At 33.2% G+C, this 23,610-nt stretch overlaps 3 protein-coding genes across 3 annotated transcripts in view; 2 read left to right on the top strand and 1 right to left on the bottom strand.

Moving 5' to 3' along the window:
* skilb (SKI-like proto-oncogene b) overlaps positions 1-5,894 on the top strand; it is a 12,956-nt gene extending 7,062 nt beyond the window's left edge. Inside the window, exons 3-7 of the mRNA XM_051098888.1 lie at positions 16-104; positions 2,355-2,524; positions 2,602-2,798; positions 2,925-3,137; positions 4,299-5,894. Of these exons, the coding sequence (XP_050954845.1) occupies positions 16-104; positions 2,355-2,524; positions 2,602-2,798; positions 2,925-3,137; positions 4,299-4,508 (879 nt within the window). The 3' untranslated portion in view covers positions 4,509-5,894. The remainder of the gene's footprint in view (positions 1-15; positions 105-2,354; positions 2,525-2,601; positions 2,799-2,924; positions 3,138-4,298) is intronic.
* A 2,423-nt stretch (positions 5,895-8,317) lies between these two features.
* On the top strand, positions 8,318-17,177 carry lrrc31 (leucine rich repeat containing 31). The gene is given in 13 exon segments (XM_051098889.1): positions 8,318-8,335; positions 8,429-8,579; positions 8,726-8,807; positions 10,028-10,243; positions 10,316-10,462; positions 10,549-10,716; positions 12,143-12,313; positions 14,054-14,221; positions 14,402-14,500; positions 14,503-14,568; positions 14,639-14,803; positions 14,895-15,062; positions 15,769-17,177. Coding segments are annotated over 11 exon segments (1,731 nt in total). The 5' UTR covers positions 8,318-8,335; positions 8,429-8,579; positions 8,726-8,794; the 3' UTR covers positions 16,119-17,177.
* A 203-nt stretch (positions 17,178-17,380) lies between these two features.
* On the bottom strand, positions 17,381-22,429 carry lrrc34 (leucine rich repeat containing 34). The gene is made up of 10 exons (XM_051098890.1): positions 22,296-22,429; positions 22,108-22,220; positions 21,909-21,973; positions 21,710-21,793; positions 20,343-20,471; positions 20,164-20,259; positions 19,924-20,078; positions 17,917-18,072; positions 17,696-17,822; positions 17,381-17,609 (listed from the first exon to the last, which is right to left on the bottom strand). The coding sequence occupies exons 1-10, from the start codon at positions 22,391-22,393 to the stop codon at positions 17,388-17,390; spliced, it is 1,245 nt and encodes a 414-aa protein (XP_050954847.1). The 5' UTR covers positions 22,394-22,429; the 3' UTR covers positions 17,381-17,387.
* Positions 22,430-23,610: the final 1,181 nt, after the last annotated feature.

Here is a 23,610-nt window from a genome sequence, read left to right on the forward strand (position 1 = left end):
ATCTCTCTCTTTCAGGGAGTATCTTCACCTGCTTTTGTGTTTGACTCACATTTGCTTGCCAGTCTTAAGGAGGACCCCGGTCATGCTGACATGATGTGGCAAAGGTTCAGTTCATTCACAAATATACATTATTCATTATTCTTGCATCATATTTCTTCTTAGTGGTTCTCAGTGGTGACTCATTACCCTAATATTTATTAAAAAAAAAAAAAAAAAAAAAAAAAAAAAATTAAAATGAAAATGTTTTAATTAATTAAAATTGTTACACAGAAATTTAAAAGAATAAATGAATGAGCAAATGAATGAATAAATTAATAATTGTTGTTGTGATATAAATATTGCATAATTTTAGTTAATATGCTTAATTCTAATGAGACAATGTAAATAATCTTAATTGTGCTAAAACAGGCAGTGCTGTCTTTAAAATACAATATATATATTTTGTATTTCGTTTAGTTGATTTTGAGGTGAAACATGATTTGGACATTATTTTAGCATTATTGAGATATAATAGTAGTTTTTGCTTATATTCTGAATTAGAGTTTATAAGTATATTTTTTTTAATTTAATTTTTATTTTAGTTTTTTTAGATGTAGTAATTGTATTGTGTTTTGTAATGTTTGTAACGGTGGTGCATTGCTGCCACACACATATATATTTTTTTTCACTCAATTATGTTAAAATAACGAGATGTTATATCGTTAAAACAACATCTTTTCTCATAATGAGATGTCGTCATTTTAACGTCATCCTTTTTTTGTTAAAACTATATAATTATCTCATTAAAACGACATCTTTTCTGGTTAAAACGAGATGTTGTCGTTAAAACTACATATTTTTCTTGTTAAAATGACAATTTTCTTGTTAAAACGACATCTTTTCTCATAGTAACGAGATTATGTTAAAACAACAATTATCTCGCTAAAACAAAATCTTTTCTCGTAATAAGATGTTATGTTGTTAAAACGTCATAATTATCTCATTAAAACAACATCTTTTCTCGTTAAAACGAGATGTTAAAATGACATCTTTTTCTCGTTTTCTTGTTAAAACATCTTTTCTAGTAATAACGAGATGCCATTTAAACAATTATCTTGTTAAAATGACATTTCTTCACGTAATAATGAGATGTTCTCATTAAAACTACATCTTTTTCTCGTTAAAACGACATCTTTTCTCATAATGAGATGTTATGTCGTTAAAACGATATAATGATCTCGATAAAACAAAATCTTTTCTCGTAATAATGAGATGTTGTCATTTTAACGTCATCTTTTCTCGTTAAAACAACATCTTTTCTTGTTAAAACGAGATGTTGTCGTTAAAATTACATCTTTTTCTCATTTTCTTGTTAAAACATCTTTTCTCATAATAACGAGATGTTCTCATTAAAACGACATCTTTTCTCATAATGAGATGTTATGTCGTTAAAACAACAATTATCTCGCTAAAACAAAATCTTTTCTCGTAATAAGATGTTATGTTGTTAAAACGTCATAATTATCTCGTTAAAACAACATCTTTTCTCGTTAAAACGAGATGTTAAAATGACATTTTTTTCTCGTTTTCTTGTTAAAACATCTTTTCTAGTAATAACGAGATGCCATTTAAACATAATTATCTTGTTAAAATGACATTTCTTCTCGTAATAACGAGATGTTATCTAATTAAAACAAAATCTTTTCTCGTAATAATGAGATGTTCTCATTAAAACGACATCTTTTTCTCGTTAAAACGACATCTTTTCTCATAATGAGATGTTATGTCGTTAAAATTTCGTTATGTCGTTAATAATTATCTTGATAAAACAAAATCTTTTCTCGTAATAATGAGATGTTGTCATTTTAACGTCATCTTTTCTCGTTAAAACAACATCTTTTCTTGTTAAAACGAGATGTTGTCGTTAAAATTACATCTTTTTCTCATTTTCTTGTTAAAACATCTTTTCTCATAATAACGAGATGTTCTCATTAAAACGACATCTTTTCTCATAATGAGATGTTATGTCGTTAAAACAACAATTATCTCGTTAAAACAAAATCTTTTCTCATACTAAGATAATATATTGATTTTCTCAACATAAGATGTCATGTTGTTAAAATGACAATTACCTTGTTAAAACATCTTTTCTTGTTAAAAGGACATTTTGTAATAATGACATACTATGTCATAAAAACTGTTTTTCTGTTATAGAAGACAAATGGTTACAATATGTGAGCGAGCTAAGCATTCGTCCGTGCTTCTGACATAACATCTATATATATATATATACACACATCTATATATGCACACACAGCTAGAAGTAGTTTTAGTACAAAAAAATCAAGTAACGCAAGTATTTTTTTCCTTCCCAGCTGGTACCAGTACATGCCTGACAAGCTGGAAGGTAATGGATTGGCACAACACCCTGGGTATGTGCCCGAAAAGGAAATGGGGTCTCCAAGAACAGAAACGCTCAGCGATACTCAGGATGAAAAGAATCAGGAAGCACACGACACTGAGCCAAAGACACCCACCTTTGCAGGTCAGTTTGCTTCCACCACAAGTCACATTGCACAAATAAATGTACACGTTTCTTAATGAGAGATCTTACTGATACAGGGCAAGAAAAACACGGCAAGCCAGATGATGCCAGTCCAGATGAATGGCAGAAATTAGATGCGGCAGCTTATAAGCGGTCGGTTGGTGTGACAGTGGAGCACAGTAAGGATGGCATGGTGATGGAGCTCCTTCAAATGTACAGCGCACAACACGACAAACTTCAATCAACGCTACGCAGACAGAAACAGCTTGAAAAGGTATTTACCCCGACTAGATGACAATGCAGCACACTCAGTGTTTTGGTTTTAGCACCTCCTTTTCATTTGCCAGAAGGTGCGTGTGAGTATCTGATGACTCTTTCTCACTCTGATACTTGTGAACAGGAGCTGCAGGCTCTCCGTCAAGGTGAAGCCATAGACCGCTGTGAGCTACACGGCGAGCTGGAGGCGGTTCAGACTGAACATGCTCAGAGGCTCGGCGAAGTCCAGCAGGAGCAGAGAAAGTTAAAGTCCCGACTCGACCAACTGAGGCAGCGAGGCTGCAGATGCAAAGAACTGAGTACTGAGCCACATCAGGAAACTATTTATGCCAAACAGGTACTGATCAATAAAACACCTCCACACAAGTCCTTATCAGGTTCATAATTCTTTTCATACAACTTCTTAGCATAAAATTTTATTTTAAAGTTTAATTTTAATCGTAAAGAAGACTCTTCTGATCACCAAGGCTGTATTTATTTGATTACAAATACAGTAAAAACAGCAATATAATTAATATTTAAAATAGCTGTGTTCTATTTGAATATATTTTAAAATCTAATATATTCCTTTGATGCAAAGCTGAATTTTCAGCATTATTACTCCAGTCTTCAGTGTCACATGATACTTCAGAACTCATTGTAATATGCTGATTTGCCAATCAAGAAATATTTCCTATTATTATGAATGTTGAAAACAATTGTGCTGCTTAATATTTTTGTGGAAGTCATGTTATATTTTATTTCATTTGATATATTTTATTTATTTTAAGTGAGTAATTTCAATAAGTAATTTCATTCATTAATTCATAAATAAATGAATAAAATTTCTTACTGATCATGGTGAAAAATATACATATACCAACCAAAAAAAATAAATAAAAATAAATTATATATATATATATATATACATATATATATATATATATATATATATATATATAATTACTGATACAATTTAATGCATACTTTCTAAATAAGTAATTTCAATAAGTAAGAATTCTTACTGACTCCAACCAAATGGTGGAAAATATATATAAAAAGAAAAAAAATGTTTTGTAGTATGCATTACAAATATCATTAATAATACAATTTTATGCATACTTTCTGAATGCATTAAGTAACTGAAATAAATAATTTAATTAATTTAAAAATATTTTTTACATAAATAAATAATTAAATAACTGTTTTACTGTGTTTTTATAAGTAAATAAATTAAGCCTTGGTGAGCATTTTAAATAATAATAATAATAATAATAATAATAATATATATATATATATATATATATATATATTTTCTGAAATATTTTTACAATATAAATATTGTAAATATCTAAAATATGTAAAAATCTGTGTTAACATTATAAATGCCTCCACTGACACTTTTGAAAAAAATATTAATTTGTTGAAAATTATAACTTTTAGATATCAAACACTACTGTTTTTTGTGGTCTGATTTTGAGTGCATCACTTTAACTGACCAATGCCATCCTTTGCTTAGTTATCAGAGCTACGTCTGAGGCTGGACCGCGCTGAGGAAGACCGCGAGGAGCTCCAGGAAGAGCTACGCAGAGAGCGAGAAGCCAGAGAGCGGCTGGAGCGTACCATCTCTGAGCTCAAACATCAGATGAGGGAATCCGCCCATCCTGCTTCAATGGACAGTCCCATGTCTTCGGCCTCTAGCGACACACACATGTCCCCGACACCTTAGCGTGATTAAGGTCACCAACCCGCAACCTGTGATCAAGATTCATTTTGGAATGGTGTCTCCGGTTTGGAATTGGATGCCAAAGTCATTTTTATTGCAGTTCTACAGAACAATTGTACAATTCGGGTCGTCCTGAGTAAGTTTGGGGTTAATGCTGTGAATTTGTTAAGTAACGATTGAGTTGAACTGTTTTTTTGGACATGTGAATAAGGATCTTTTTGGTGTTTTGATACAAATTAAGTAGTTGAGACATTATGCAAACCACTAACCCTGCAAGCGTACAATCGACACCATCCGTTTCGGTTTATCAGTGCTAGGACTACTGATATCAAATGATTTTTTTTTTATAAATATTGGAATTGTTTAAAAATATATCACAACTGATACTGTTTGAAAAATATTTATTGTTTATGAATAAATGTTATGTGAATATTGTCAAATTATACATATTTAACATTCTTTTTGCTATATTTTTGTTTATATTTCATGTAGGTTATGCTCATTATGAATGTACAAATATATATGCATGTGTACTTTCATAAAATATGGATAAATATACTATGTTTACACTGTGGTATGAAGTTCAGATATAACAGAAAATGTTTTCTATGCCATTTACAGTGAATGTTTGCCTCGTTTAAATTTCATCTGAGGGCGTTTAACACCAAACGGAAATAAGCAAAGAAAATTATAGACATTTACAGTTTAAGTATATGACATGGTCCTTGTACTTTACATTCTATAAATCATCTAGACAAACAGGTCCATATGTACTTCGCTCAGAGAAAGATGTTTTATTCTTCTATGTGTGAGAAAGAAAATTATGTATTGCTATTGTTTGCTGTAACCGACAATCAGCGTGTTTATCCGTAATTGCTTTTATATCCAAAACTTAACAGTTGAGATGAATTAAATAGTTGCTACCTCAAACAAACACACAGATATATACATAGAAAAACTTTAAATATAGGTGTATTTGTGTATAAAAGTGGATGGATGGAGTAGTCAGGTGTATGACTGATAAATACCTCTGTGCTGCTGCTATGATGTTTCTTTATATGATTTTCAGTTTCCAGATGACCTAAAGATGCATGTGAGATTGAAGAAATATATATAAATATAAAATACAGATATACTGAGTATTGTTTCCTAACCTTTAAGCCAAACATAATTTCACAACAATGTCGTCAAGTACAAAATGTTAATTATCTTTGCCAGTGCCATCTTTTGTGTGTATCGTATAACACTTTTGTCCTACCTCCACTTGTGATCGAGACACTTTGTACCATCCACCAACTTTTGTATGTCATCTTTCTACATTAACTCATGGGAAATGATATATTAATGTGCTGTTGGGGAAAATAATAAAAATGATTATATATAATTATATACATCGACTTATTTTTACCGTAAGAACGGGCGAGGCCATTTGTAAATTTAATGTGTCTGGCTTTCAGTGTAATTCGCCTTAAGCTATTTTTTGCTGTGCAAAACAGCTCATTTTGCTGCTTGACACTGCAAACTGGTGTTTCTTACCATATTATTTCTGTATCATCTTAATTATGAACACACTGTTTGTAGTGCAAACAATTTTACCATTGTTAAGTTGGCTTGAGAAAGCCAACTTACTGATATGCTATTTTCTTCTGAGACTAAATCTGTCGACACTAACTCGTCCTAGAGTGAGAGAACTCTAAACTCAGCCCAGATCTTCACACTGATCTGAAGTTAGTTGCTATATCTTTTCTAACTGATCCGACTTACGATTTTCCTAAAAATTATGTTTAAAATTGGGAAAAATCCCACAGACTTACATTGACAGAATGTTCAAATGAGCCAACACTTTTTAAATTCCAACTGTCAAAACTCTCAGAATCCTTTGAGACTCAATCAAACTTTCTTTCTATGTACTGTATTTCTAATCCATTCAAACTCATTCAAACTCATCTATCTGTCTATCTATCTATGCCTAGCAACCAGAATCATGCTAGTAACTTGCTAATCATGCTAACAACATGGTAGTAACTTGCTAGTCATGCTAGAAACATGCTAACAACATGATAGTAACTTGCTAATCATGCTTGTAACATGCTAGTAACTTCCTAATCATGCTTGCAACATGCTACTAACTTGCTAATCATGCTAGAAACATGCTAACAACTTGCTAATCATGCTAGTAACTTGCTAATCATGCTAACAACATGCTAGTAACATGCTAGTCATGCTAACAACATGCTAGTAACTTGCTAATCATGCTAATAACATGCTAACGACATGCTAATCATGCTACAATCATGCTAGCAACTTGCTACTAACTTGCTAATCTTGCTAAAACATGCTAGCAACTTGCTAATCATGCTTGAAACATGCTAGCAACTTGTTAATCATGCTAGAAACATACTACTAACTTGCCAATCTTGTTAGAAACATGCTAGCAACTTGCTACTAACTTGCTAATCTTGCTAGAAACATGCTAGCAACTTGCTAATCATGCTAGAAACATGCTAGCAACTTGTTAATCATGCTAGAAACATCCTAGCGACTTGCTAATCATGCTAGAAACATGCTAACAACTTGCCAATCATGCTAACAACATGCTAGTAACATGCTAGTCATGCTAGAAACATGCTAGTAACTTGCTAATCATGCTAATAACATGCTAACGACATGCTAATCATGCTACAATCATGCTAGCAACATGCTACTAACTTGCCAATCTTGTTAGAAACATGCTAGCAACTTGCTACTAACTTGTTAATCATGCTAGAAACATGCTAGCAACTTGTTAATCATGCTAGAAACATGCTACTAATTTGCCAATCTTGTTAGAAACATGCTAGCAACTTGCTACTAACTTGCTAATCTTGCTAGAAACATGCTAGCAACTTGCTAATCATGCTAGAAACAAGCTAGCAACTTGTTAATCATGCTAGAAACATCATAGCAACTTGCTAATCATGCTAGTAACTTGCTAATCATGCTAACATGCTAGTAACGTGCTAATTATGTTAGCACCATGCTAGTAAAATGCTAGTAACTTGCTAATAATCCTATAAGCATGCTAACAACATGCTAGTACCTTGCTAATCATTATAACATCATGCTAGTCACATGTTAGTGTAATCATGTTAATAACATGCTAACAACATTCTATCTATCTATCTATCTATCTATCTATCTCTGACAGACTGTATTGCCTTCAAAACATTCAAACTTTAACCTTTTAAAACTATTTCAGACTGAAAACCATCAAACTTAAAACTTTTTAAAACTTCTTAAACTTTCTAAACTTTATAAACTTTTCGGACTGTTTAAAACTTTCTGTTCAGGCTTTCTCAAGCAAACTTAAAGTTGTCTTGACAAACTTTTTTATCTAGTTATTCTTGTTATTTCCCGACCGCAGCTAATGAACCGGAAGTTTCGCACATTCATAGAAAAGAGCTTACATCCGCGTTGAAAAATAAGGTGGACAAAACCGAATTTACTGTTCTAGTAATAAAAAAAGCACCTTTAGTTAATACCAAAATATCAGAGTAATGATTGGTAACGGTATTATCCGTCACGGCTGTTAAAATAATTAAATAACGTCGGAGGTACCCCTAGTTAGACGGCTTTAAGGAGATTTATATTTATTTTTATGGTTTTAAAGCACTAACTGTAGTAACTACAATATTTCACTGATCTATATATAATGATAATATATATAATGTTCTCTATTATAGATGAGTGGCATTAACTCGCAGTTTCCATAGTTACCACGGTAAACTTTTCTTAAGGTCTTCTGGCACATATTTGAACTATCTCCGATGTCCACTCAGCAAATTCATGGGGTTTGTGCAATTTTTCATCAATAAGTAACTAAGATTTTAAATGTATGAGGCTTTTAAAGTGACCGGATTCATGTGACAGCTCTTTGTTTACAGTGTTTTTCATAAAGCCAAAGTTCAGTCTAGCTTCCGGGATCCGGTGTTATGAATGAGATGAATGTGACAGCTGTATGCCGACTGAAAATGCTTGCAATCATCGCGCACTAATGAATGTTTAATATATAAAAAATTCAAGACATATTTCAAGGTAGGAACAACTCGAGTCATTTAACAATTGTGACTAAAAGGTTTTAAAACAGGTCCTGCTCTACCGATGAGCAGGATATGATAAAGTAAACAAATACGTCGTTTGTGTTTCATATTGTTTTAAATATTAGTGTATTTGTTTTTCAGATTGAAAAAGGACAGAATAACCATACATAACTTACCTGCAGATAAGCGGAAATCTTCTTTTAAGAAGAAATGGATTCAACAGGTACGTTATCTGGAAGCTGGAAACCCACGAAGTCTGTCAAAGCATGTCCAGATCACATTGAACCCCAAAATATAAAATTATACTTTTTGTTTGTATAAAACGAAGCCCCTTCTATCTATCTATAGATCTATCTATCTATTTATCTATCTATCTATCTCTTACCTGAAAGCTAAGCAAAATTAATCCCATCTCATTATTGTTATATGAAAAAAAAAAAATTATATATATATATATATATATATATATATATATATATATATATATATATATATATATATATATAATTATTATTATTATTATTATTATTTTTTAAATAAAAAAATAAATAGAATCTAAAATAAAATTTAGATGTTATATATTTAGTATTTGTTGTACAAAAAACATAGTAAAACATTAGTAATGATAACTGTCCTGGAAATATGCACTACCAGTCAAAAGTTTTTGAACAGTAATATTTGTAATGTTTTTTTTTTGTTGTTTTTTTTAAAGAACTTCTGCTCACCAAGCCTGCATTTATTTGATCCAAAGTATAGCAAAAAAAAAAAAAAAAATCTGAAACTATTTAAAATAATAGTAATAACAAGATGTTGTTTGAATATACTTTAAAATGTAACTTATTCCTGTGATTTTTTTTTTCACTTTTATTTAGACCAAAAATGATGATAAAGACATTTATTAACATTACAAAAATGTCTACGTCAGATAAATGCTGTTGTTCTGAACTTTATATTTCTCGAAGAAACCTGAAAAAATTCTACTCAGCTGTTTTCAACAATAATAATGATAAATGTTTTTTCATCAGCAAATCAGAATATTAGAATGATTTCTGAAGGATCATGTGACGAGTAATGTGCTAAAAATTCAGCACAATAAATTACATTTTAAAATACATTCAAACAGAAATTAGTTATTTTAAATAGTAAAAATATTTCAGAATGTTACTATTTTTGCTGTACTTTGAATCAAATAAATGCAGGCTTGGTGAGCAGAAGAGAGTTCTATAAAAAAAAAAAAAAAAACATTAAAAATCTTACTGTTTAAAAACTTTTGACTGGTAGTGTATCACATTTAATGTTGATGCAAAATACAGTATCTCTTTTATTATTTTGGTGTGAGATTAACAATTTTTCTCAAGAGTCAAATGTATGCAATTATGCACCAGTAAATAATTTATGAATCTAATCAGAAATATATAAATCCATTTTGTCATCGCACTGCAGAGTCTACCAAAGGGAAGGAGAGCGTTCAGAAAAGATCTCCTCTAGATCTGATTATGAACCAGTTCCGAAGGAAAGCCTCTTTCACGGAGAGAAAGAAACCGGCTGTGGGTCGCCTCTTCCGCCCGTCAGAGAGCAGTGACAAGAAGAACGTAGGCATACCTGAAGTGAAAGAATCAGATGCCACTGACGGAAAGGAAAATAATGAGCCTGGGAAAGGTGGGCATTAGATATTTTTAGAAGACTTGACTAAGTGCAAATATAGATTAGCAAACCCTTGTTTTCTTTTAGAGATCAGTAACACAGATGACGAAACCGGCTCTGTTGTGGGCTGGGGTCGGGTGAAGCAGTTCGTTCAGAAGCTTGGGAAAACCCCTCACAGTCAGAATCTGAGCCTGAGCCACTGTGATCTGACAGCGACTGATGTGGTGGAACTAGGTGGGTGTTGTGACATACTGTTTTTCTTACAGTGAAATAATATACACAAGACAGGAACTACAATTATTGTTTTGACGTTACCTCAGCCACCTTACTGCCATATCTGGCTCAGCTGGAGGTGATGGACCTGTCCTGGAATGATTTGGTTGGAGGCTCCTTGAAGGCACTTACTGCCCATCTGCAGCATGTAGGGAGACTGAGAGTGCTGAAGCTGTGCAGCTGCAGATTAACAGATCAAGACCTTACTGCTCTCGGTACAGGAAGTATTCATTTATTCTAATGACTTCAAGGAACAGTTCACCCAAAAATGAAAATGTCATCATTTAATCAAAATGTCGTTCAAAAGCTGTAGCCCACTGACTTTTTTTTCTGCGAAAGACGTTGGTAACCAAACAGTTTCCTATTGACTTCCATTATTTTTTCATCATACAATGAAAATCAATGGGAACTGAAATTCAATGGAACCCATACAAATGAAAGTCAATAGGAATGTTACCAACATTCTTTACAAAAACACAAAAGAAGATATTTTGAAGAATGTTGATAAGCAAATAGTTTCAGTTCTTATTGACGTACATTGTATGATCAAAAATATAAAGGAAGTCAATAGGAACTAAAACACTTTGGTTACCAACATTCTTCAAAATATCTTCTTTTGTGTCTGCTGAAGAAAAAAAGATTACATACAAGTTTGAAATGACATAAAGGTGAGTAAATGATGACAGATTTGAAAAAAAGACCTCACAAAAATTAAACAGAACTTAACTCATACATGAGCTAAAAAAAAAAAAGCTACACCGCTGTTCAGTAAGATTTCAATGTTTTTTTTTTTTGTTTTTTTTTTTTAAAGAAGATTCTTATGCTCATCAAGGCTGCAAAGACAGTAATATTGTGAAATATTATTAGAGTTTAAAATAATGGTTTTCTATTTGAATATATTTTAAAATAGAATTTATTCCTGTGACGCAAAGCTGAATTTTCAGTATCATTACTCCAGTCTTAAGTGTCACATGATCCTTCAGAAATCATTCTAATATGCTGATTTTGGATAATGTTGTAAACAGTTGTGCTGCTTAATATTTTATTGGAATCTGTGATACTTTTTTCAGGGTTCTTTGTAACAATATAAACTATTGTTTAAAGGTTAAAGGTTTGTGGTCATTACATTTTTATTCTTTCTTTTTTGGAAAGAAATTAATACTTATATCCACCCAGGGATGTTACACATTAATAAAAAGTGAAGACTTGTATTGTAAGAAAATATTTCTGTTTTGAATAAATGCTGTTCTTTGTAATTTTTTATTCATCAGAAAATCCTGAAAAAATGTTCCAGAAATATTAAGCAGCACAACTGTTTCCAACATTGATAAAAGTAATTAATCAGCATATTAGAATGATTTCTGAAGGATCATGTGACACTGAAGACTGGAGCAATGGCTGATGAAAATTCAGCTTTTCATCACAGAAATAAATTATATTATTTTAAACTGTAATAATATTTCACAATTTTGTGTTTTTTTCTGTATTTTTAATCAAGTAAATGCAGCCTGAATGGTAGTGTAAATATACACATATTTCTTTGAATAATCATAAATTTCAAACTGAATTCTTGAAATTGGTCTAATTTAAGATAGAAACAAATTTGAACAACTGGCAAACCTCTCCTAAATGATATTCCAGGTGAAGCTCTTGACTGCATTCCTCTAATGGAGGTGCTAGATTTGTCCTGGAATGTTGGCGTCGGCGCAGGAAATTTCAGACACTTCACAGATCACCTCCAACCTCAAAGTACACTGAAAGAACTCCGCCTGGTGGACTGTCAGCTCTCTGAGACAGACATTACAGCTCTGAGTAAGACATGTCTTGTATAAAACTCACATATTGATGGTAATTGAAGTAGAACCTCCAACTATTCCAACGTATTCTAACCTATTCCATTTAAGACTACGTAGTGTCATTTTTGGGGCAGTGGTGGATCATATATGGAGGTGGATAATATATGGAGGTGGATAAAATATAACACCAGTAAAACATCTGCTTAAGGGGATAGTTCACCCCAAAATGAAAATTCTGTCACCCTCATGTTGTTCCAAACCCGTAAGACCTTCGTTCATCTTCGGAACACAAATTAAGATATTTTTAATGAAATCCAAGAGCTTTCTGACCTTGCATAGACAGCAACACAACTGACACGTTCAAGGGCCAGAAAGGTAGTAAGGACATCACTAAAATAATTCATGTGACATCAGTGGGTCAACCTTAATGTTACAAAGCTACAAAAATACTTTTTTTGTGAGCAAAGAAAACAAAAATAACTATTTATTATCAACAATTTCTTCTCCTCTGTTTCAGTTTGACACAGAAGAGTTTCACAACGCCTAATCTCAGATGAGATATAGTTTAAACAGGTTAGAGCTCAGTTTGACATCATTATGAATTACTAGGAATCAGTGCAGTCAAACTGAGGAAAATATTACTCACCAGTTTTGGCTCATTTTGAGTTGGACTAGACAGATTTAGTGATTTGTTAACTTCAGATTTGCACTGACTAGATTACTGAATCAGTTGTTAACTGATGCTATCAGTAGCTGATTTCACAAATAAACCACTCAAAGAGGTTTGTGAACCGTTTTTTTAAAATTAAGTTTTCAATTTTTCCTTAAAAATAAGGCACGTTTTGTTTTTATAATGTAGTATAGCAAAAGATATTATACTTGTAATCTATTTCTTCCCCAAAATGAATATACTCTGATATAGCACAGACACATATGTAACCCTGGACCACAAAACCAGTCATAAGGGTTAATTTTTTTTAATTGAGATTTATACATTATCTGAAAGATGAATAAATAAGCTTTCCATTGATGTACGGTTTCTTAGGATAGGACACTATTTGGAAAATCTGGCATCTGAGGGTGCAAAAAATCTAAATATTGAGAAAATCAACTTTAAAGTTGTCCAAATGAAGTTCTTAGTAATGCATATTACTAATCAAAAATTAAATTTTGATATATTTACGGTAGAAAATTTACAAAGTATCTTCATGGAACATGATCTTTACTTAATATCCTAATGATTTTTTGGCATAAGATAAAAATATGACCCATACAATGTATTTTTTTGGTATTGCTACAAATATACCAATGCTACTTCAGACTGGTTTTGTGGCCCAGGGTGAAACATATATCTATGGAAGCTAGTTTCTGGCACTGAATAAAAAATGAAAAAAGTAATTGCAACTTTTTAACTCGCAATTCTGACTTTTTTTCTCACAATTGTGAGATACAAACTTGCAAATCTGATTTTTTTTCCCCTCAAAATTTGACTTTGTAACTCGCAATTGTTTATATCACACAACTCAGAGAAAAAAAAAGTCAGAATTGTGAGATAAAAAGTCTCTATTTTTTATTCATTGTTAGAAACGGGCCTCCATATATATATCAGATACAATGAAGTAAAAATACTTTGGTTCACCATTGCGCTTAAGTGTATAAACTGGGAATTCAGCTTTAGGTCACTCAGAATAAGCCTATAATGAGCTGTGAATGGTTATTTATCAATTCTCTTTAAAAAACTAATGTTTTTCTACAGGTGAGGCTCTTCCCATGTTGTCTATTTTGGAGGAGTTAGATCTGTCCAATAACAAACTGCCAATCAAGGAAATGGAAAACTTCACCTCTTCTCTAGGCTCAACTCCACAACTGAAGACCCTAAAACTGAGCATGTGTGGACTCACTAAAGACAGCCTTAGTATTCTGGGTACGAAAGCAATGATAAAGTCCTTCAAAATATACCTTCAATGGCAGACAAACATAACTATTGGCAACATAGCTACAAAGTACAAGCAAATGCAGACTCTCATATCACTGATAACTGAGTAATCATTTTAATTATAATTATTTTGTAGAATATTGAATTTGTTTTGTGAAATGTTAAAAGGACAGGCACTCAGGTCCATTTCTGCACTGGAGCACATTGATCTGTCTTGTAATAAGGAAGCAAGTGGAGGTCTCACCACACTGGCCACTAACCTAGTTCTCCCACACGCTTGAGAAGTTTAGACATGCATCTATGCTGTCTAACAAAGGAGGATGTGTTGGCTTTAGGTAAGACTAGTTGCCGCTATGGATTTCAAGTTGAAGTTGTTTGCATTGTTATTTTAACTTGCTTTCTCAGTCCAGGTAGCTCCATCTCTTAAAGAGCTCAGAGAGCTGGATTTGTCGTCCAATAAAAGTGTTGGAGATACACTCCAGGACCTTCTGCAAGCCCTCCCTCTTTCACAAATAACCAAACTTCCACTAAACAACTGTGCTTTGAGCACACATGCATGTCATGCTCTGGGTATGAAACCAATACAGTTTAAAAAAAAAAAAATCGTTTTAACTGAAGAGATTTTGCAAAAACAAAAGTGTGTTTCTTGGTTTCCTGACAGCTACCACAATGCAGATGCTAAAACAGCTTGAAAGCCTGAACTTGTCATGGAACAAATGTGTGGGGGAAAATCTAAGGGAATTTCTGGAGCCTTTGCAGCCTGATTGCAAACTACAAGAACTCAGACTGAGTAGCTGTAATTTAACTACGGAAGATGTGCTACATCTAGGTCAGTTCTGGTCAGAGAGCATTCAATTAATTATGTTAAAGGAATAGTTAACCCAAAAATGAAAATTACCCCATGGTTTACTCACCCTCAAGCTATCCTAGGTGTATATGACTTTCTTCTCTCAATACAATTGGAGTTATATTAAAAAATGTCCTGGCTCTTTCAAGCTTTATCATGGCAGTGAATGGGTGTTGAGATTTTAAAGTCCAATAAAGTGCATCCATCTATCATAAAAAGGCTCCACACAGCTCTGAGGGGTCAATAAAGGCCTTCTGAAGCAAATCAATGCGTTTGTGTAAAAAAAAAAAAAAAAAAAAAAAAAAAAAGGTAGAAAGATTTCGACATGTTTTAAATATGGATTTTATTTTTACACAAATGAAACGATTCACTTCAGAAGTCTTTATCAATGCCCTGGAGCCATGAGGAGCACTTTTTATGATGGACGGATGCACTTTATTAGACTTCAAATTCTCAACACCCATTCACTGCCACTATAAAGCTTGGAAAAGGCAGGACATTTTTTAATATAACTCCGATTGTATCCATCTGAGAGAAAAAAGTCATATACACCTAGGAAGGCTTAAGGGTGAACAGATCATGTGGTAATATTCATTTTAGGGTGAACTATCCCTTTAAGGCTGGAATACACTACTCTACTACTTTAGACATCCATCTAATGAGACTTTTGCAAACTGTAATCTTGCAGAATCTGCTTGCCAGAGTGGAGTTCTGTCCCATCTGAAGCAGCTAGATTTGTCCTATAACGGCAGCGTTGGCGATGGTGGTTGGACGTCTCTTTTTGGCAAGGCTGCTGCTCTAAAGGGACTGGAGGAGCTGGATGTCAGTCTGCGACCTTCTGCATCCCTCTCTGCGTCTCCCTGGCTGCCCGCCTTGTTGGAGGCCCTTCCGCAGCTCTCGTCCCTCACCCATCTGTCTCTCCAGCACTGGGCTCTGAGTTCAACTGAGAGAGATAAGCTGGAAAAAATTCTTAGCAAGAAGAATGGCATCCTGGAATGTGACAGGCTGGCCACGCCCACACCCAAGGCTGCAGGTTAATGAGAAGCATTTTTAACCGTTTTGACAATTATGGTTTTCCAAGTTACTGAAGCCGCAAATCAAGATGTTACTGAGAATGCGATGACTGAAAGGCATTCAACTATTACATATTTTCCTTTAACCCATTTTTTAATTTTATATCACACAAATGATCATAAAAAAAAAAAAAGGATTTTTTTTAATCGTCAGTTTAAAGCATGGGAAATTAAAATTTAACTCGTTAGCATAGGGTTAAAGTAGTGTGACTGTACGTCCTCTTTTCATGGACATGTTCTAACCGAGATTTCTAAATAGTCTAAAATGTCCTGGTTTTATCACAAACTTTATTATTATTTACTTAGATCTGCATGAAGATTCATACATTTTCATTTATGGGTTGAATATCCCTTTAAGTGTTGATTGTTTGCACTACAGTAGAGATTATTCTTGTTGGACAAGGATTTGAACTACCAGTCAAAAGTTTTTGAACAGTAAGATTTTTAATGTTTTAAAAAGCCAAGCCTGCATTTATTTGATCGAAAGCACAGCAAAAACAGAAAAAATGTGAAATATTTTTTACTATTTAAAATAACTGTTTTCTATTTGAATATATTTAAAAATGTCATTTATTCCTGAGATTTCAAAAAAGAATTTTTAGTCACTCCAGTCACATGATCCTTCAGAAATCATTCTAATATATAGTAAATATATCATTCTAATAGTAAAAATATTACAAAATTGTACAGTTTTTGCTTTACTTTGGATCAAATAAATGCAGGCATGGTGAGCAGAAGATACTACTTTAAAAACATTTTTCTGTTCAAAAATCTTACTGTTCAAAAACTTTTGACTGGTAGTGTAGATTTACACTTTTCATTTTTTATTCACTTGCTTTCTTTCTCATTTATATCAAACAACATTGTTTTAGACTGAATTTGCTAAATCAAAATCTCTCTGACTTTTATCCGTCCTGCCAAAACTGTGGAAAAATTTGCATGTGACACCCAATACAGCAAAGACTAAGTGTCAGAGCAAATCATTTACATAAATGACGTGTTTTTCGCAGACATCATGGCAGCCTGTGACATTTCCAAACTCTGGACACATGGACACAAAAGCTGTAATCAAAAACACTAACTTTGTGATTAATTTTAATAAATTCAAATGTAACCAACTGTGCTGTGGATTGTTTTGCTTGCCAGCAACTGAAAAAGTTCAACAAAAAGTCACAATTAAGTCTAAATTAGTCTTAGTCTGAAGCAGGTTTTGGACAAAACCGATAATCGAGAATTATGAGTCTGGGTAGATCTGCAGAGCCAATGAATCTGCTGCCATCAGGGCCAGAGCTGAATTACTTGAAACTCCATCTTCCCCATATCTGGACGTGCAATAGTAATGCCTGCGTAAACCATGAGATGCTTCTGCCAAGAAAACATGACCATCCACCTCATAGGGAGAAACATCTGTGTGCTCCTCCAACAGCCGCCCGCTGCTTATCAGCCGGGAGAAAGCCTGATTATACATGCAGAGAGAACATCAAGGCATTTTAATGACCTTTCGTATGCTATTTGATCATTTAGAGATTTGTGGAAACTCACCACACAAACTGGCTCCTCAAGCTTGTTCCCCCAGATGTAAATGTGTGTGAGAGAGGAATTCACATCCATTGCCTCACTGAAAGACATAAGACCTTGCTTTCCAATGCTGTTGCTGGTAACACACAATCTAGGAGGCAAAAACGACGAGATAAGTTGGAGAGCACACACAAGGGAAATAGATTAATTTACAAGCTATTATTTTAGAAATAAAGTACACTAACGCTTTGAGTTTGCTGTGTGGCAGCTTGATTGCTTCACTTAGATACAGTGCACCGTCATCTTCAATGCGATTGGAAGAAAGATCTAGAATCTCCAAAGATGGATTTTGTTTCAAAACCTCTGATAAGCATTTGGCCCCATCCCGTGTGATTCTGTTACTGTTAAAAATACAGAAATGATCATTTCTCTTATGACTATACTATCCATCTTATTCTTCAACGTGGAAGTAAGCCTACGGACGAGACGTCCGGTTCATTAGCTGCTATGGGGAAATAAGAATAACAACGTGCAGTAAACAGTAAAACTGTTTGCACTACAAACCGTTGTGTTCATAATTAAGACAATACATTAAAATAGGGTTGGGCTGATTCTGAACGTGTCTCTCACTTACAAAGGAGCATAACGTTACTTTAAAGGCTGCGAAACGGAGCTTTGTGCTCTTGTATCCTACCTCTCTCATTCAGCACAAATCCAAATATTCCATAATATTTCCATATTTGCGATGCATTCAAATGCTAAACTATTATTTATTATGTAAATTATAGACTTTGTACTTCAACGGTGACACAGTGAGGCGGGGGCGCTGATGTTTGGTTCTATTTTGATAAAGTACTAACTGCGCTGTCAAGTTAGCAATGCTAGAAGCCTGAAACTGATATATTTTGTGTTTGTGTGCGCTGGTGCGATTACTTCAACTTTCCTCATACCAGCTAAATCAACTTAAAAAACAAATAGGATGTCACTTTCTGCCATTTGAGTTTTCTTTCCGTCACAAAACTGAACTGAAACTCAGCAAATATAGGCTACATTACGTGTTTTTTCCCCCTTGTCTATCACCAGACACATAAAATGTACAAATGGCCCAGTCTTATGGGAAAAATTAGGTGGATAGTCATGACTGATGAACTTTTCAGTTATTGAACTGAACTGTATCAACACTGAACACAAATCAACCAATTGAAGCTGAATAATGATACTATTGACTTTGTAGAGCTGCTTTGCAGCAGAATTTGACTCATATTTGACTGCGTCAATGCTGTTATTTTCCTGTTTTTTACTGTGAAGCTGCTTTTAAACAGTCTGTATTGTATAAAGCACTATTTTAATGAGATGACTTGACCTAGATCTTTTTTCTATGGAGCACAAAAGAGCTGTCATGTCTGAGTTGCTCTGTGCCATACAGTGATAGTGGAAAGCAGTGGTCGTCTTTCACTTTCATTGTATAAAAAAACAGCTATGATATTCTACTATAAAAACTCCCTTTGGTTTTCACAGAAGAAAGTCAGTCATACAGATTTTCAAAAGAGATCAGGGTGAGTGTTTTCACGACGCGTAATCAGTCGGCCATATTGGTGACACTGAATGTAAACAATGCTACTGAACTGAATGAAAATCACATTTTTCTGATTATTGCTGCTGAAAATGTTAATCAGTGTCAATTATTGTCATGTTTTGGGCTGTACTAATTGGTCAGACAGTGAAAACCATTTTGTGTACTATGGATGGCCAAAAGTTATAACAAATCAAGGAAAAGAGTGCAAAAAACTGTCTGAGGAACAAAAGACGTTTGTGATTGGAAAACTGAACCAGGATTTCCAGGGCAAGAATCTTGACAACATTTGTGTTTGTTCTAATAATTTCCAGTCAGGTAGGTGAAATATTAGGCTAAAATCTTAATTAATACTGCTCGTATGTATCTTTACCACTTATTAACTTTAGTTTGTCAAAATATTGCCTTTCCTGCTTACTAAGTCTTTCTCTATGATTTAGCAGCTTCCACGTGTCTTTTTCATGGTTTAGACATCATAAATAAGCAGAGCAATGTATTCAGTAGTACATTAACTATGCAATTAACGTTATTGTTTACATCCGAATATCTCCAATATGGCCACGCATCTGGGTAACTGACCAAACCGTGATGTAAGTGCAAACCCTCTATAGCAGAATTGTCTTTTTGTGTGTGTATGTGAACTATCCTTTTAGGATTAGACAGTTATGTGAGTGTATACCAGCGAAGATCCAAGTAGCGTAGAGAGATGTTTAACTTCAGTGCTTCGCACAGTCTTTCCACACCAGTATCAGTCATGTCATGCTTTCCCAAGTGCAGCTCCCTCAATGTCTTATTCACCACCAGCATCTGTGCCATATGAACTGTTGTTTCTTCCTGTCATTTAAAATGACTTTTAGTCATCAGAAAGACTTTTACCAAAAGAGTGGGCATATCAAAGCACAGTTTTTCCAAAACATACCTGAAGACTGAAAAGAAGAGGTCGGCTAACATTAATGGCACGGATTCTTCTGTTGTTCTTAAGAACGATGGCAAACGCTATTACACTTTGTGTAGCCTAGTATATAAACACAGTACTTTAAATCAAATGCAAATTACTTTCATTTTGTGGTACTGCACATTTATGTTGAACAAAATTACCAGATCACAGTCCGAGACGTCTATTTCTTCTAAAGCAGAGTTGATCTGCAACATTGCAGCCAGTTGCATTGCACCTTTGTTTCCAATTTTGTTTCCCGTCATTCTGAGCATCTTCAGATTTTTATTTTTCTGTAAAATTGACAGAAAGTACATACTAAAATTGTGATTAAAAATTGACATTAATTTAAGGCCTATTATTAATTATACAGTTGAAGTAAAAAGTGTACATACACCTTGCAGAATCTACAAAATGTTAATTATTTTAACAGAACAAGATCATACAAAATGCATGTTATTTTGTATTTAGTAAGATATTTCACATAAAAGACGTTTACATATAGTCCACAAGAGAAAATAATAGTTGAATTTATAAAAATAACTCCATTCAAAAGTTTAAATACAATTCTTAATACTGTGTTGTTACCTTTTTGTTTATGTTTAGTGATAGTTGATCATGAGTCTTTTGTTTGTCCTGAACAGTTAAACTCCCCGCTGTTATTCAGCAAAATCCTTCAGCTCCCACCAATTCTTTGGTTTTTCAGCATTTTTGTGTATTTGAACCCTTTCCAACAATGACTGTATGATTTTGAGATCCATCTTTTCACACTGAGGACAACTGAGGGACTCATATGCAACTATTACAGAATATTACAGAACTATTCAAATGCTCACTGATGCTTCAGAAGGGAAAACGATGCATTAAGAGCTGGGGGGTGAAAACTTTTTGAATTTGAAGATCAGGGTAAATTTAACTAATTTTGTCTTCTGGGAAACATGTTAGTATCTTCTGTAGCTTCTGAAGGGCAGTACTGAATTTAAAAAAGTGATATTTAGGCAAAATAAGAAAAATGTACGCATTATCATTCTGTTCAAAAGTTTTCACCCCCGGCTCTTAATGCATCACGTTTCCTTCTGAAGCATCATTGAGCGTTTGAACCTTTTGTAATAGTTGCATATGAGTCCCTCAGTGTGAAAAGATGGATCTCAAAATCATACAATCATTGTTGAAAAGGGTTCAAACACACAAAAATGCTGGAAAACCAAACAGTTTGTGGGACCTAAAGGAGGTTTCTGAAGAACAGCGGGCAGTTTAACTGCTCAGGACAAACAAGGGACTCATGAAAAACTATCGCTAAACAAATATAAACAGCTGTAGATCATTCAGGTAACAACACATTATTAAAAATCAAATTAGATAATGTATTTATCTTGTGGACTGTTAACATCTTTTATGTGAAATATTTTATTCAGGTCAGTACTAAATAAAAAATAACATGCATTTTATATGACCTCTCTTATTTTGGTAAAATAATCAACATTTTGTGTGTAAACTTTTGACTTGTAAAATGTGAATTAGCCACACTTACGTGCAAACTTTTTGCTATCACTTCTGCACCATCGGCCTCAATGTTATTACACATCAGATCAAGAGACTGAAGGGACTTATTCTCCTGTTAAAATTAAAATATTCCTTTAAAGTCTGACATACAAGAAAGTGTCAGCTTGATTAAAAATATAAACATAATAAACCTCATAAATGAGTCTTTAGAAACACTAATAACATACCTGAATGAGGTGTGCGACATAAACAGCTCCTTGGTCTGTGATATTGTTGTATCTAAGATCTAAACCTGGAATTTTCAGTCATTATAAAATCATATTTTAAAAGTATTTGATTCAGGTTACAATAAACTTATAAATATGTGCTCTGGTTTATGATTTGCATGACCTAAAAGTGCTCAGGGTAGGACGAGTTAATATTTACCCTTTATAGTCGAATTTCCCACGAGTGTTTTTGACAAGACCAGCATATCGTCATCAGTCAGTCGGTCTCCACGCTTCAGCTGATCATTACCGGTTAGTTTGAGAGAGCCATCACTAAAATAAACAAAATACAAAATGAATTTTCGACGGCTCCTACGTCATACTATATAATATACTTCGCAAACCAACCTATTAATGTTGTCTTCGAAGACTTCCAAAACACATGTACTTGGAGGCTGTTGAACTTCAGCGCATATAGATAAGTATCGATTCGTTATGTCCTCCATGTTTAACGCTTTAAGTTGCTACGGTAACAGAGGCGAGTTTCATGCCAATGTAAAATGCGACTGCGCAATGGCGACATCTTCAGGTCGTCTGCGCTTCTTAGATGACGGTTCTCTGGCAGAGACCAAAAAATAACAACAAACAAATGAAATATACCTATTGAATCTTTCAGTTTATTTTCTTTATGACCGTATTAAGTTACACAAGTACTCAAAATATATACACTACCGTTCAAAAGTTTGGGGTCAGTAAGACTTGTAATAGTCTTTAAAGAAGTCTCTTATGCTCATCAAGGCTGCATTTATTTGATTAAAAAAAAACAAAAAACAGTAATATTGCAAAATGTTTTTACAATATAAAATAATGTTTTTTATTTTAACATACTTTAAAACAGAATTTATTCCTGTGATGAAAAGCTGAATTTTTATCAGCTGTTACTCCAGTCTTAAGTGTCACATGATCCTTCAGAAATCATTCTAATATGCGGATTTATTATTAGAATGATCAATGTTGGATAATATCAACAGTTGTGCTGCCAAATATTTTTTGGAACCTGTGATTTTTTTTTTTTTTTCAGGATTCTTTCATGAATAAGTTTAAAAAGTACAGTGTTTATTCAAAATATAAATATTTTATAACAATGTAAATTATTTATTATTAACTTTTAATAAACTTTTAATTATTAACTTAATACATCCTTGGTAAATAAAAGTATTAATTTCTTAAAAAAAAAAAAAAAAAAAAACAATAAAAATGTACTGACCCCAAACTTTTGAACGGTAGTGTATGTATTATGTGCTATATCCATATTTTTAAAATGTAGGGGTAAAAAAAACAATACTCACATTTTGGAGGAAGGGCCTTGAAAGTAGGATTAGACCTATAATAATAAAAAGCTAGTCATCTGTAAATTACATTTATAGAAATAAAAAGAAATGTACTGTTTTTGAATTCAAATTTACAAATACACGACCAGTCAAAAGTTTTTGAACAGTAAGATTTTTTTTTTTTTATGTTTTTTAAACAAGTCTCTTTTGCTCAGCAAGCCTGCATTTATTTGATCCAAAGTACAGCAAAACGTGTTTTAAATATCTCGTTAAATATTTTTACAATTTAAAATAACCGTTTTCTATTTGAATATATTTTAAAATGTAATTTATTCCTGTGATTTTTAGCATCATTATTCCAGTCACATGATCCTTCAGAAATCATTCTATTA

Source organism: Labeo rohita, chromosome 24 (genome assembly GCF_022985175.1).
Source record: "Labeo rohita strain BAU-BD-2019 chromosome 24, IGBB_LRoh.1.0, whole genome shotgun sequence".
NCBI classification, from domain to species: domain Eukaryota; kingdom Metazoa; phylum Chordata; class Actinopteri; order Cypriniformes; family Cyprinidae; genus Labeo; species Labeo rohita.